The 13,728-nt window shown below is 43.6% G+C and overlaps 1 protein-coding gene across 3 annotated transcripts in view; it reads left to right on the top strand.

Annotated features, from left to right (window-relative positions):
• Nucleotides 1–6,154: 6,154 nt before the first annotated feature.
• The window catches only part of DGKG (diacylglycerol kinase gamma), a 136,268-nt gene continuing 128,694 nt past the window's right edge, over nt 6,155–13,728 (top strand). For all 3 annotated transcript variants that reach the window (XM_016200189.2, XM_016200190.2, XM_016200191.2), the window contains exon 1: nt 6,155–6,221. In XM_016200189.2, the coding sequence (XP_016055675.1) occupies nt 6,155–6,221 (67 nt within the window). The remainder of the gene's footprint in view (nt 6,222–13,728) is intronic.

A 13,728-nucleotide genomic window follows, 5' to 3' on the forward strand; every position in this document is an offset into this window, starting at 1 on the left:
TGATTTGAGATTTCCATGCTGACATCTGTTCAGAACAAATAGAGTTTGATCCAGCATATGAAGTTGCAGAGCTAGAAAATGAGCTAGAAGCCATTATTCTCACCCCCTCATTTTACAGGCAAGAAAACTGAGGCCTGGTGAGCTGAAGCCATTGCTGAGAGTGAAATAGCTGTAGGGACATAAACACTCTCCTCCTATCCAAGCCTGACAATATCCAATCTGAGTGTCATTTAGAAAACCCTATTACTTTTTTTTTTCCTGCCAGGAAAGATGTTCAGGGTGGTAATAAGTAGACTGTTCATACTGTCATGAGCCTCCAAGGCAGGAGCAATGGGTCATGCCTGGGGATGTCGGCAGGAGTGAGCCCTCTTGTATGGAAGCTGTCATCTCTATCAGAGGACAGAGAACCAGAGGGAGCCATCATGTGAGAGCATGGTCAGCAGGTACATTTGCAGAGTCAGGCAGCATTTCCAGCCTTTAACTTTTCCTGATGGAAATAAAGAGTTGTGCAGCTTCATTCAAGAAGCCAAGCACTGAGCTACAATGGAACAACAGTGATAGTAACATGAGCATTTGCTGAGTTATTGCAATTATACCTCTTTACTTTGTTACCCTTCCTCAGCTCCTTTGGGGATCTTTTTCTGTTGTTCCCCTGTGCCTGCTCCAGACACAGTAGAAGGCCACATACTTCCCAGTACATATCTGTACCACTGCTCTTACCAGCTTGAGTGTTAATTATCTTTTGGTGTGTCTGTCTCTAACCCAAGACTGTCAGCTATCACAATAGAGAAATAATGAGATCTAGGGGAACACAGCTGGGGAAACAGCTTAGTTTGCTCAAAGAGTTCAAAAGGCTATAGAAAAGAAGTGGAACCAGACATATGAGTAGCGGTTTGTTATGGGAAGGCAGGAGTGAAGGCTATTCCAGGTAGATTAAAGGCATGGTGTGGTTGGCAGTTCATTAACTAATGTCTGTGAGGTCCATCATGCAGCAGGCAGTAGGTTGATTTGGCTGGGATGTGGGGCAGGAGGTAACTGGGGTGAGGATGGGGAAGTGAGATGTACCACGAATAAAGAATCTTCTGGAGCTGGCTAAAGAGCTTGCTCTTTATGCTGGAGGTCAAGAGAGGCCTCTGGAGGATATAAGCAGGTAGGTGTTGGAGTCAAGTTTGGTTCTAACTGAGGAAGATCTCTAAGAACAGATATGGAGCAATTCATAGGATACATAATTAAGTGGGGGGAACAACCAATGTGGGAAAGACAATCGATAATGTGCTACTTTTTGTGTAAGAAAGAAGAGGAAATAAGAAAATATCAACAAACATGCTCACAAATGCAAAAATAAACACAGAAAGGATAAACTAGAAATTATAAGGGGTGAGTAGGAATAAGACAGAAAGGAGGGTGTGGGAACAGAAAAGAAATGGGGGGAAGAAATGCTTCTTGGAGTTTAACTTTTTATAAAGTTCTGACTTTCAAAACCATACTAAAAAAGAATCAATAGGAATAAAGAAAAATAGCCCTAAGCTGAAATGCCAACAGAAATGAATAGGTGTAGGAAAGAACTAACCTGAATAATTTTTGAAAACAGTATTTTGAGGATATGCTATTGGCTGAAGACAAAAGAACTGTAAACAAATCTTCAGCTCTGTTTTGTTTTCACAAGGATGTGGCTGACAGTTTTGAAACAACTTCTGTGTGTTTCATGATTGAGCAAATAAGTATATTGTAATAATGGAAACAAAGTTTTTTGGAGAAGGGAGTTTAAAAATATAGAATAAGGGGAAGACTGCAAATGGCATAGTAGTGTTGGACTGTACTTGGAAGTATGAGTATGAACTTGGGGTTTTTAATATAGATGGATGGGTAGGTAGGTAGATAGATGATAGATGATGATAGATGATAGATAGATAGATAGATAGATAGATAGATAGATAGATAGATAGATAGATAGATAGATAGATAGATGATAGATAGATAGATGATAGATGATAGATAGATGATAGATTAGATAGATGATAGATAGATAGATAGATAGATGATAGATAGATAGATAGATAGATAGATAGATAGATAGATAGATAGATAGATAGATAGATAGATAGATATAGGATATGTATGTATACATGCATGTATTTCCTAACTCTGTCCCTTTCAAGGCCTAGAAGCAATGACACCCCAGTAGCAATGAGCACAACTAGTGCCCACACCTTGGTTCAAATACCATTCTCCACTTAAAGAAATCAGGGCTTTGGAGAAATGACTGCTTTCAGGACTAGGGCTGAGGAAGGACAAGATAAGCCTGAAACATTTTATAGTCCCAGAAACTAAAGATATGCTCAAAGAATGATGGGACTATGTCTAAAGAACAAAGAACCACCTCAAATGAACTTTCACTGACCAAATCTGGGACAATTCAAGAATCAAAACCACTAATGATAGTAATGAATTGTAACCCATTGAATAAAATAAGCATCTATTAATATAAGTAAATATATATTAAATCTGAATACAATATACATTTATACCAATTTATATAAATATTGTTTATATTCTTATATATTATGTTTATATTTTAATTTTTACTTATACTATATGTAGTATTCATAGTATAAATAAAAATATAAATAAACTGATATAAAGAAGTAATGGAGAAGAGAATACTCTTCCTAACAGTAAAATCCCAACTAATAAATATAGAAGGAACAATGGCATTAGAAATTCACTGCCATATTAATAATTAATCCTGACAAGAACCATTAGTGGATGCTAAACTAGTCGATAAAAGCTTAATGAGTAATTACAAAATTACAATAACCTGGAGCAGGATAAGATCAAGTTCAGAAATCTATGGCACAACACAAAGACTTTGTACCCAACTGCAGTCAGCTGGTGGTTTAAGTCATATTGCTTTGTTGTATTTGCAGTAGGATTATAACAAATAGTGATTATTTAATGAGTGCCCACCTGGCCAGAGTCTCAGTTGGTTGAGCATTATCTTGTGGTTGAAGGGCTGCTAGTTCAGCTCTCAGTCAGGGAACACACAGTCGCAAGTTCAATTGATCCGTGCAGAGGGCCAATTGACGTTTCTCTCCCTCTCCCTCTCCCTCTCCCTCTCCCTCTCCCTCTCCCTCTCCCTCTCCCTCTCCCTCTCCCTCTCCCTCTCCCTCTCCCTCTCCCTCTCCCTCTCCCTCTCCCTCTCCCTCTCCCTCTCCCTCTCCCTCTCCCTCTCCCTCTGTCCTCTGGTGAGGATTAAAAAAAGAAGAATATAAAAATTATTGAGTGCCCACTGTTTAATAGGCACTGTGGTAGGTGGGGCTTGGGGGTGGGGGGGTTGCATATATTAACTGAGTTAATCATAACACTAACTCAGTGAAATTCTTGTTAGTATTCCATTTTTGAGATAAAGAAACCACAGTTCAAGAAACAAAAAAATTTGTGTATAGTTAAATAGCTCTAAGAGTCATGGCCCGGATTCAGATCTCCTGCCTTCTGATTTTGAGTCCCAAGGTGTTCTCTCATGCGGTGTGTCCCTGGGCCCTCTTAGAGCTCTGTCTTCTGAAAGCATACAGAATGCGCTATCAGAGAGGCATTCTTACGCAAGAGCATTGAGGATCCTTCTCTCCCCTCACCATACCCACTAAGCACCTTGCCTCATTTTCCTCACCTAAAAATAGGGAAGGCAGAGCTTACTTTACATGGTTGTCACAAGGACTACATTAGATGACAGAGGTAAAGCAGAGAGCACAGTGTAAAATAAGTGTTCAGCAGCAGGGGTAATACCAGTTGTAATGTTAGATTCCCTGGCATGATGGAAATGTTTCTAAAGGTTACCCCTGGGTTTTGGACTGAAATGACAATCACAGGCCAGATCATAAAGAGCTTTGTGTATCATGAAAAGAAGATGACATCTTCTTCTATAGGCAATAGAAACCACTGAAGAATTTTATTACCAAGAAAGAGATGACGTAGTTGGCAATGTAGAGCCGACCAAGAGGAGCAGAGCAAAACCCAAGGCAGGGAGAGCAGCAGGAAGCTGTTGTCAGAGACCAGGAAAGAGAAGATGAGGGTCTGAGTTAATGAACCGCATGGTGTGATGTAGAGGCGGGAACACACAGCAGGCAGTCACCCTCTGGGACTCGTGCCCGGGGTTGACAGGGAAGGAGGTGGGGATGCTCAGACTGAGTATTGGCTTGTCTCAGGGCACAACCAGAATGCAGAGGAGAGGCATGTGGGAGGCATGGGAAAGTGCTGATTTAGAGTGGCTTGGGACATACAAGGGAGCCACAGTGACAGTTGCATATTGAGATTGGAGTGAGGAGAGAGTGCAGGGCCAGAGCAGCAAGGCTGGGAGACACTGAATCTGTGGGAGAGGATAAGAGCCCTCGGGGAAGGGGAGTAGAGTGAGGAGAGGGCTCAGGCTGGGATTCTGGAGACACCAATATTTTATTATGGCAAAGGAAGAGGCAGAAGGAGGCCAAGGAGGAACACTCAGAAACATAAAAGGGGCTCAAAGGGGTTGTTTTCTGCCAAGGCAAGCTCTGCAGAGAGCAAACGAAGCAAGGAAGGCCTGCAGGGTGCCAGTTGGATTCGACAATAAGGTCACTGGGGACCTTCGCAAGAGCAGGTGCCGAGGAGCAGATCCAGTTGGCCAGTGGATCCAGTTGGCCACTGGACTTTTTAAGGAGAAAAAACAGAGCTTTGATGCTCTGAGGGATGCAGGCATCTCACTCCCTGGTCATGCCCACCTACTGTTGGAGAGCTCTGATTGGTGGAAGGCCTTTACAGAGCCCAGGTCTCCCTGCAGCATCTTCCCTCAGCTCTAGTCAGCCTTCCAGGTCCACTCCTCCAGAGAACCATACATATCTGTCTTCTCACTGGGTGGCGTCCTCCAGCCCCTCCACCATTCCTCATGTGCCCCAGGCTCCCGAGACTTGCCTTGAAGTCTGACCCTCCACAATGGGTCCTGCTTTACTGAAACTGCTCTTGTTCTACGGTAGCATCTATCTTTATTTCTACACCTATTATGCTGGTAGCTTTCCAACATTTTTTTAACCTAACTCAGAATAAGAAATACATTATGATCATTGTACGCATGTATTTATAACTAAAAGGAGATGTAGTCTCATTTTCTACGCCATTTGACTCCATTCCATTCTCCGCTAACCTATTTCATGTTATTAAGTGCTGGTCTTGGCCCACTACATTCATTTCACAATCCACTAAACTGATTTAATGACTGACAGTGGGAGCCACGGTGCTAGGAGGGGTTCAGAGAACAAGATGTTAAGTGTTTTGCAAATCCATCCGCCTGTCCCCCCTCAGGATCTTCCACACTGAGGCCCACAGGCCTGGCCTCCATTTGCTCTTTTGATGGTTCTGAGAGGAAAGAGAACTGCTTCAGTCACTAGGATGTGAGCCAGCCTTGGTGGGTGTTTGCATTTCCAGAGTGACTCATCAGAGGAAGGGGAGCAGCTCTAATGGCAGAATTCAGAGTCAGTGAAGGAGAGAATAGCTCACCTTTCAAATCACCCCATATAGGCTACTGTCCCTGTAATTACAGGGGAAGCACCCGATAGCCTGAGGCATTTTCATGCCTGGGGGATGCCCTTAGTCATCTCTACTACCACCTTTCATGGGAGATATTTAAAATTTCCCAGAGTTTAAAAGTATGGCCACCTATCCTTACAGGCCACCCATCCCCAACCCCGGCAGACACCCATCTAGCTGTGCTGGTCTGGTCTCTACACCTTCTTCAGACTTCCCTGAGGAAGCATTCTTCCCTTGAGAATTATTACCTCCTTAAATCTTCCAGCAAAGGAAATTTGGGGATTTTTTAATAAGAAAAGATGACTTATATGCTCAAACACTCTCAGTCTTTCACAATGCCTTTTCTACTTCTGCCCAGGAAGAGCAAGGACTTCTGAATTTACCTTGACTACAGATAGAAGGATGCTCCCTGAAGAACAGCAGAGGTCTTCGCTCATCTGCTGAAAGGTGCCGCTGCTACCATAGACACTGGGTCCTCGAGAAGGCTCCCAAAGGGCTTGTCCATCGCACACCTGCAATGAGCCAGGCCCTGGGCTGGGCCACAGCTTCACCCTGGTGAACAGAACTCTATTCCCTGCCTCAAGTGCTCATACCCAGCTTAAAGATGAGTGAAGATCGCTGGGTCTCCCTGACTCCAGAAGAATTTGACCAACTCCAGAAATACTCGGGATGTGAGTAAATGAATGGAGCCCCCGGGGTGGGATTCCCTCTTGGTTGGGGGGAGCATCTGGACAGCAGACCAGGAAGCCACAGAAAACAAAGTAGGACCTGACAGCTTATATTTTCTTAAAAACACAGAATTAGTGTCTTAAACATAAAAACAATTATGTTTATAGTCTGTAAATGATACATTCTCAGCATAGAATTTTAGAATAGACAGGAGAAAAAAAAAAAGAGTAGGTTAAAAAATCACAGCTAAACTCGATGAACATTTTGGACACCCCTGTCCTGTGCCCATTGCTTTACATGGCTGAGTTCCTGAACACACCTTTTTTTTAGCCTGCATTTTCCACCTAACATAATGTCATAAGTATTTCCTCAAGTCAGTAAAACCTCTTTATAGAATAATTTTTGAAGGGCTGCTGGCTCCATGGTTACAACGTTAATCGTGTACTCTAAGGTACTGGTGTTTAGACTCAATTCCCCCCCCCCCCCCCAGTATGGTATAAAATTTTGATACACATCTTTTTCTTGGCTTTGTTCTGGAAAAGCCTGGGCTTTCCAGTGGGGCTCTTGGTTCCATTAATTGTTCCCAGGAACAATTTCAGTGCATCCAAAGTGGTGGCTACACCCACATTCACATGTGACACACAGCTGTGCCCCCCACAAGCTTGAACTGGTGCTTTTATGAATCACTAGTCCTGTAGCATGTTGACCTGCCTTACAGAGCTTGCCCAGGTCATGCTAAGAATGCCCTTTTGACAGCCTGCTCCCCTCCCACAGGGTAAGCAGCCCTTGTCCACAGCACTGGTCTGGGAGTCAGAAGGTCAGGCTCAGTCCCAGCTCTGGCTCTTGCTCCCTGTGATTTGACAGCTTTTAACTCCCCAGAGCCTTAGCATCCACTTCTGAAGAAGTTTGGACAAATGATCTCCCTGTGGTTCCCAGACCCAGGCCTAGGCCAGTAGAAGTTCTGAAGGCTACTGGTCAGTCTCTCTCCTGGTACTCTGGAGCCCATGGTCTCTTGTCTGACCTCAATGGGTTTAGAGAAACTCTTCAATGTACTGACAAGAAGCAAGACATCGCCCTCCAGGGTAAACTCCATTTAATTCAGTCTGCTCAGTAGGTCAGCAAAGAACTAGGCCCTGTCAGGGATGAAAAGGAAGCACAAAGGAAAGGCTTACCCTTGAGGAATCAGAAGCTTGTTAGGGAGGCAGGGATGTGCTCCTGTCCTCAGCAGAAAATAGGCTTAAGGCAGTGGGCAAACGCTGGCAGAGCTGGCTAAACTGAGGGCATAAACGAGAAGGGAATTTAAAGCCGAGGAAATTGATATGGGAAGGTATATTAGTTTGCTAGGCTATTGTGACAAGTACCACAATCTAGGTGGCTTAGAACAACAGAAAGTATCTCACAGTTCTGGAGGCTAGAAGTCCAAAGTCAAGGTGTTGGCAAGGTTGGTTCCTTCTGAGCTGTGAGGGGATCTGCTGCAGGCCTGCCTCCTTGGCTGCCTTCTCCCTTTGTCTCCCCACATGGCGTTTTCCCTGTATGTGTGTCTCAGCGTCCAAATTTCCCTTTTTATATGAACACTGTCACATTGGAATGGACCCATCCTACTGCGGTATGACCTCATCTTAACTAATTACATCTGCAATGACACTATCTCCAAATAAGGTCACATCCCGAGGTACTGGGGGTTAGGACTTTTACATATAAATTTGCGGGTGCAGATAAACTTAACTCATAACCGAGGATTTAGCTCGGTGGACTCTTGGAAGGAAAGATGTTTTAAATGTGAGTAGGAGATGGTGGGTGGAGGGGGAATAGAAGCAATGGAGGCAAAGGTAGAGGGACACAAGAGGAGGGGCTATGTGGGGGTGGTAAGGAGGAATCCTGGGCTGAGTGGAGAGGGGAGCAGGGGGTGGGGAAGAAGACATAAGAGAGGTGGGGCAAGCAGGAGGTCCTGGCCCTGCGTGCCCAGGCATGGCCTGTGGACCAGCGTGGCAGAACTCAGAGCCAGCTGTATGTGGGGTGGCCTGGTGGGGGAAGCTGCCAGCTCATAGACGTCAGGCAAGGCCTTTGGGTGAAATCTAGTCTGAGCTGAGGAATGGAGCTAAGATTATGAATGTGGTAATGAACAAACGCTCATTTGTGGAACACTGCTGTGGAAGTGTTATCAAACTTACGGAAAAAAGGAAGCCAGCAAAGATACCCCAAAGCCTGTGTGAGTCTGTGGGCAATGGCAACGTTAAGATGCAGGGCTGGGGTGGATGGTTGGGAATGTTGATTTTGAGATGATGATGACACTACATTCGCTTCTGTATTCATATGTGCCAGGTTCCTGGGAGCCAGCAGTGAATGAGACATAGGCCTGCTGTAAGGCGCTCACAGCCCTCTGGGGAAAGACAGACAGGACTCAAACAATGCTATTCAGTATGACAGGTGTCAAGGAGTGGGGAGCACAAGGGAGGAGACTTAGCCCAGCCTGGGGGAGGCTTCCAGACTCCAGAAAAACTGCTGGGCGGAAGGATGGGAAGGACATTTCAGGCAGAGGGCCGGGATTGTGTAAGGCAGGGAGGTGAGAAAGTCATCAGTACAGCTTCCAAGAACTGCAAGCATTTCCCAGGCTGGGAACTTCAAGCTCATGTTGGGGGGGGGGGGGGGCAGAGGTTGGGGCAAGAAGTGGAAAAGTAAGTAAGACCCCATCCTGGGGATGCTGCCTTCTGAGTGGGACATCCTGTGGGCCCAGGAAGTAGGTGGTGGACTGGGTAGAAATAAAAGGTTAGGCTACAGCTCTGACTTGGGAATCCTTGTGTGGAGACAGCAAGGAAAGAGAAAAATAGGAATAGCACTTCAGAGAACAAGAACGTGAAGAGAGAAAGGAGAGAGAGCAGGGGGATCTGACTTAGTGCGTGCCTGCCCTTGGGGGTCAGAAAAGGAAAAAGAGTTAGGAGACACAGAGAGAAAACCCAGCAGGACAACTAGTGAACGAAGAGGATCAGGTCGAAGCAGCTAATGGACAAAGGGGTCCAAAGGGGACAAAGTCGCCTAAGAGGCAGAGGGTAAAAAGAAACCAGAGTATCTGGTAGGAAATGGCTCCTTTGTGATTTGGGGGCTTTCAGACATCAGCTTTGTCCTTCCTCGCTCTGTCCTCGGGCTGGACGAGGTGCTCTGGCACCATTGTTCTAACAGGAGAGGGGAAAAAGATACAATTCTTGGAAAATGATTAATCCTCAGAGGAAACTCTGAAAAAGGCACTTATACCAATTTTAGACACATTCTGGTATTCAGTAAGATTGCATTGCCATAGCAACTGCTCTTCCATATCCGTATAAACAGGAGCTTTACAATAGCAGGATGACTGAAGTGGACAGCCTGAGAATTGACAACTTCCCCCAGAGGGGTTACCAGGTAGGAGAGCCCAAGTGTTTGAAGGCAAGATGCTCTTGGCATGTTCTGTTTATATAGCATAAACCCTGTGCCTTCTTTGGTGGGCTTTTATCACAGGAAAAGCCATGTCAAAACTGCCCTTAGAGACATACATATTTTACATGTATGCATACCTACATATACATATATGTGTATATACCTACATATATAGTGTATACCTATATATATATCTATATATACAGTTAAGTTTAATGTGAATCAGTCGTGTAAAATACTTGTCAAAAAAGATGTGATAATAAGAAAATTTTTGTTACAAAATAAAAACGTGTAAAATTTTGTAAAACTAGAAGATGAAATTTAAAACTATCCATAATCATACCTGCCAGTGAAAACCACTAATGTTATACTAAAAGTATATATATTAACCTATTTGTATACTGTTTTCTTCACCCTAACAATATGTTTAAAATATCTATTGCTGCATCAAAACAACTTCAAAACTTGGTGGGTTAAAGCCAGTTTTGTTTTTCCCCCATGATTCTGTGGCACAGGAATCTGGACAGGGCACAGCAGGGATGACTAGTCCCTGCTCCGCACTGTTTGGGGCTTTGGGTGGGATGCCTCACATGACCCAGCAGGGTTTATCCCTCACCCTGGTGCCTTGGTGGTCCCCCAAGAGGCTTCTTTCTGTAAGCGCCTTCTCATCTCCCAGGACCTCTCCATGGGACTTCTTACATGTGGCTTTGGGCTCAGAGAGCATAAAAGCAGCAGCTTCCAGGCTCTTTTGACACCTGGGCTCAGAGGTTTAGAGCAGAACTCTCTCCACATTCCATTGGTCAAAGCAGTCACAGGCCTGGCCCAGATTCAATGCAGTAAAGGAATGGACTCCACATCTCCTGGGAGAGTGACTCACGTAGGGAGGAAAGATTGATGACAGCCATCTTCGGAGGCTAGCTGGCGCTCGATATAATATATCATTTGTTCCAGTACCATGCAGTACTTTTCAGAAGCATGGTTTTGAGTGGTTGCACAGATTTCTTTTGAATACACATACATTATTTTATTTAACCAAACCACTGATTGTGAACTTAGAATGTTAATAGACTCAGAGTGTCTAGTAAAGGTAACTGATATCCACATTCTCTCAGACTTCTTTAGAGAACTGAATTTCTTTCTGGGCACCACGGTTTATCATGGATATGGACAAACTGGGACTTGTTTGAGAAGTGCCACCAGAATGGTGAGGGAACTCACAGCCTGAAATGGCTGAAAATACTATGTGTATGTGCTGGAGAAGGGCAGACTCAGGGAGAGGTCAGGAAAAGCTAATCGTATTAAAATAGCTATAGTGCTATTATGGGGACGGGGTGTTAAGTTAATTTGAAATGGCTTCAAGAAGTAGCCCTAAGACTAATAAGAGGAAATCATTGAAAGAAAGACTTAAAAGTAAGGAATACATTGATTCTTAATGGTCATACCTGCCCAAGATGAAACAAAATTGACTTAAAAGCAACTGAGTTTCCTTTGACTAGAACTGTCTGGGCAGAGTTGGCTGAAACACTACAAGGGGGATTAGAGCATCAGATGTCTGGTTGATCAAATGACCTTCATTAGCCCTTCCAATACTTAGTTTCCATGTTTAAACAGGTTATTTTTAACCTCAGGGGACATGAGCATGTGGGGGTTCCTCCTATTGACCCTCCCCTAACAGCTTCAGAGATATAATTGGCTTACTGTCCTTCTAATCCTGATATTTGAGTGAGTGTGGGGGTGTTCCAGTTTTTTTCAATGATTTATCAAAACCAGAAGCTTCCAGCTTATTCAGAAAAGGAAAAGACAAAGTATCAATTTTGATTTTTAATTCTCTAAGGAATTAAAGCAAATATTTCCTACATCAGCTAGTGGTTACTTGATTCTGTAGACATTTTAAAGCTGGGAGACATCTTGACCATCATTAAATCCAACTCCTATCCTTTTTACAAATAAGAACACTGAGTCCAGAAGACCTCAATGACTTGCCAAAGGTCTCCTAGAAGGTCAGTGTCAGAATAAGAATTAGAACCATAATTCTTAATTCCAGGTCAAATTCAATTTGCTTCAATTTAGTTCCAACAAATTAAACAAAAATGTACCCATTGGAGCCTAACCTCAATCATACATTGGTTAACACACACACACACACACACACACACACACATATAGTGCTATTCAGAAGTATATTTCATTCAAATCATATCAAGGCAAAGTTTCTGACTTTAAAATGTATGTAATTTATAGCTCAAAAGTCAAACCTGTTTTGTTAATGTGGGAGTCAGAGAAAATATTTAGGACTGATTTGTAGAACAATGTAAGGCTCTGGGTAAGCTTCCTTGAAACCTTCCTATTTAATTGGCCTGTAGAATGAGGGTTCATCAAATGCTCAAGGAGTCCTGGGCCCATAAAGGGCCATGTCCACGGGCTTCCATCTTGGGAGGGATAACCACAGTTCTTTCTTGCCCACATTTTTTTCAGCACACCTGGCCTTCTTTTCATTAGTGATGACTGGGACTCTGCCCACAAGCAGTCACAGAATCTATGGATAGAGAGAGACTTCTGTGGAACAATGGCTCTCAAATGTGAATGTGCTCATGAATCTCCTGGAGGTCTTGTTAAAATGCATATTCTGAATCAGCAGGTCTGGGTTAATTCTGAGATTCTGCATTTCTAACAAGCTCTCAGGCGATCCTGATGCTGCTGGTCCAGGACCACACTTTTAGTTGAAAGAAGGCACAAGTTGTCTGATCCATTCTTCCACCTTCACCTGAAAGGTGATTGCTGAGGCCAAATTATGTGGAGAAAAGGGGAAAATTTTGCTAGCAATACAAATTTTACTTACACAAATAAGCCATACCAGTCATTCAGATCACTTATGATGAATCAGAAAATCTTAGTATCTTAAAGAGGGTTTTCTTATATCAGCTAAATTCCCTCTGTTCCAGTGTAAAGTCTTTTTCTCTGATTCTAAATATAATACTGTGACAGAGCCATCATTTCCACAGGTCTCCTCCCAGTTGTTAGATTAGTGGGTCTCAGTGGTCTTCAGCCTTAAACTGCACATTGGAAATATCTGGGAGGTTTTGAACGCTTCTGATGTTCTGCCCACATGCCACACAACCCTGCACCCTTGGACAGTTTAATCATAATCTGTAGGCATCGGATCAAGGCATGAATAGTATTTATAGCTCCCCAGGTGATTCCAACATGCAGCCAAGGTTGCCAACTGCTGTCTACCTTTTCTCCCTATGCCCCTGGGAATACAGGACAAGCCCAATCCCTTTTTTAGCCCTTATTTATTTCATAAATCATTATGGAACATCAATTTTATGCCAAGCAATAGGCTAAATGCTGGGATAAACAGTGAATCAGAAAAGAAATGTACCTTGGAGAATGTGTCAGTGCTATGAAGCTGGGCCTTCTTACACATGCTTCCACATTCTGCTCTGGGCCTGACTCATCCTGGATGGGAAGGTGGGCCTGTTGATGCAGCTCCCCAGGCACTGTCTTTCTAAGACCCCAGGAAAATATCATTCTTGCTTTTGTGCATCTCACTGTGTTCTTGACTCCCTGGAATACTTAGAAAACTTCCACATCTCAGCCTTCACCAAAAGAAGGAAAATCTAATTGTTTTTTCCCCCTCATGTACCAACTTTCTTTGCCCCCTCTCTGTGTCTTTCCCTCCATGGGTAGAGAGTCATCTATGGTCTTCTCAGTCTGTAGAACACGTTCCTCTAGCCTCATCATCATGTTTGTTTTTGTTTTTCTTGTTGTTGTACTGTGTTGTGGTAGGCAAGCCTTACTAGTCAGCCACAGATATACAGGGAAGTTACTTAAGGCCTGCTCATCAAAAGTGAGGTTCATGGACCTACATGCTTGATGTCACCTAGAATCTTATTTGAAATGCAGAATCCCAGGCCCAAGCCCAGACCTGCTGAGTCAGAATCTGCTTTAAACCTGATCCCCAGGCAATTCACATGCATGTTACAGTTTGAGTCGCTCTTAGTTTGAGGAATGGAGAGTTATTATATACCTTAGAATTTCACTCGCATCTGTGGGTTTTCAGATTCACTTTTGAGAATGTTGATTTATAGCTATTTC

This window comes from Miniopterus natalensis, chromosome 6, assembly GCF_054644295.1.
Source record: "Miniopterus natalensis isolate mMinNat1 chromosome 6, mMinNat1.hap1, whole genome shotgun sequence".
Lineage (NCBI taxonomy): Eukaryota > Metazoa > Chordata > Mammalia > Chiroptera > Miniopteridae > Miniopterus > Miniopterus natalensis.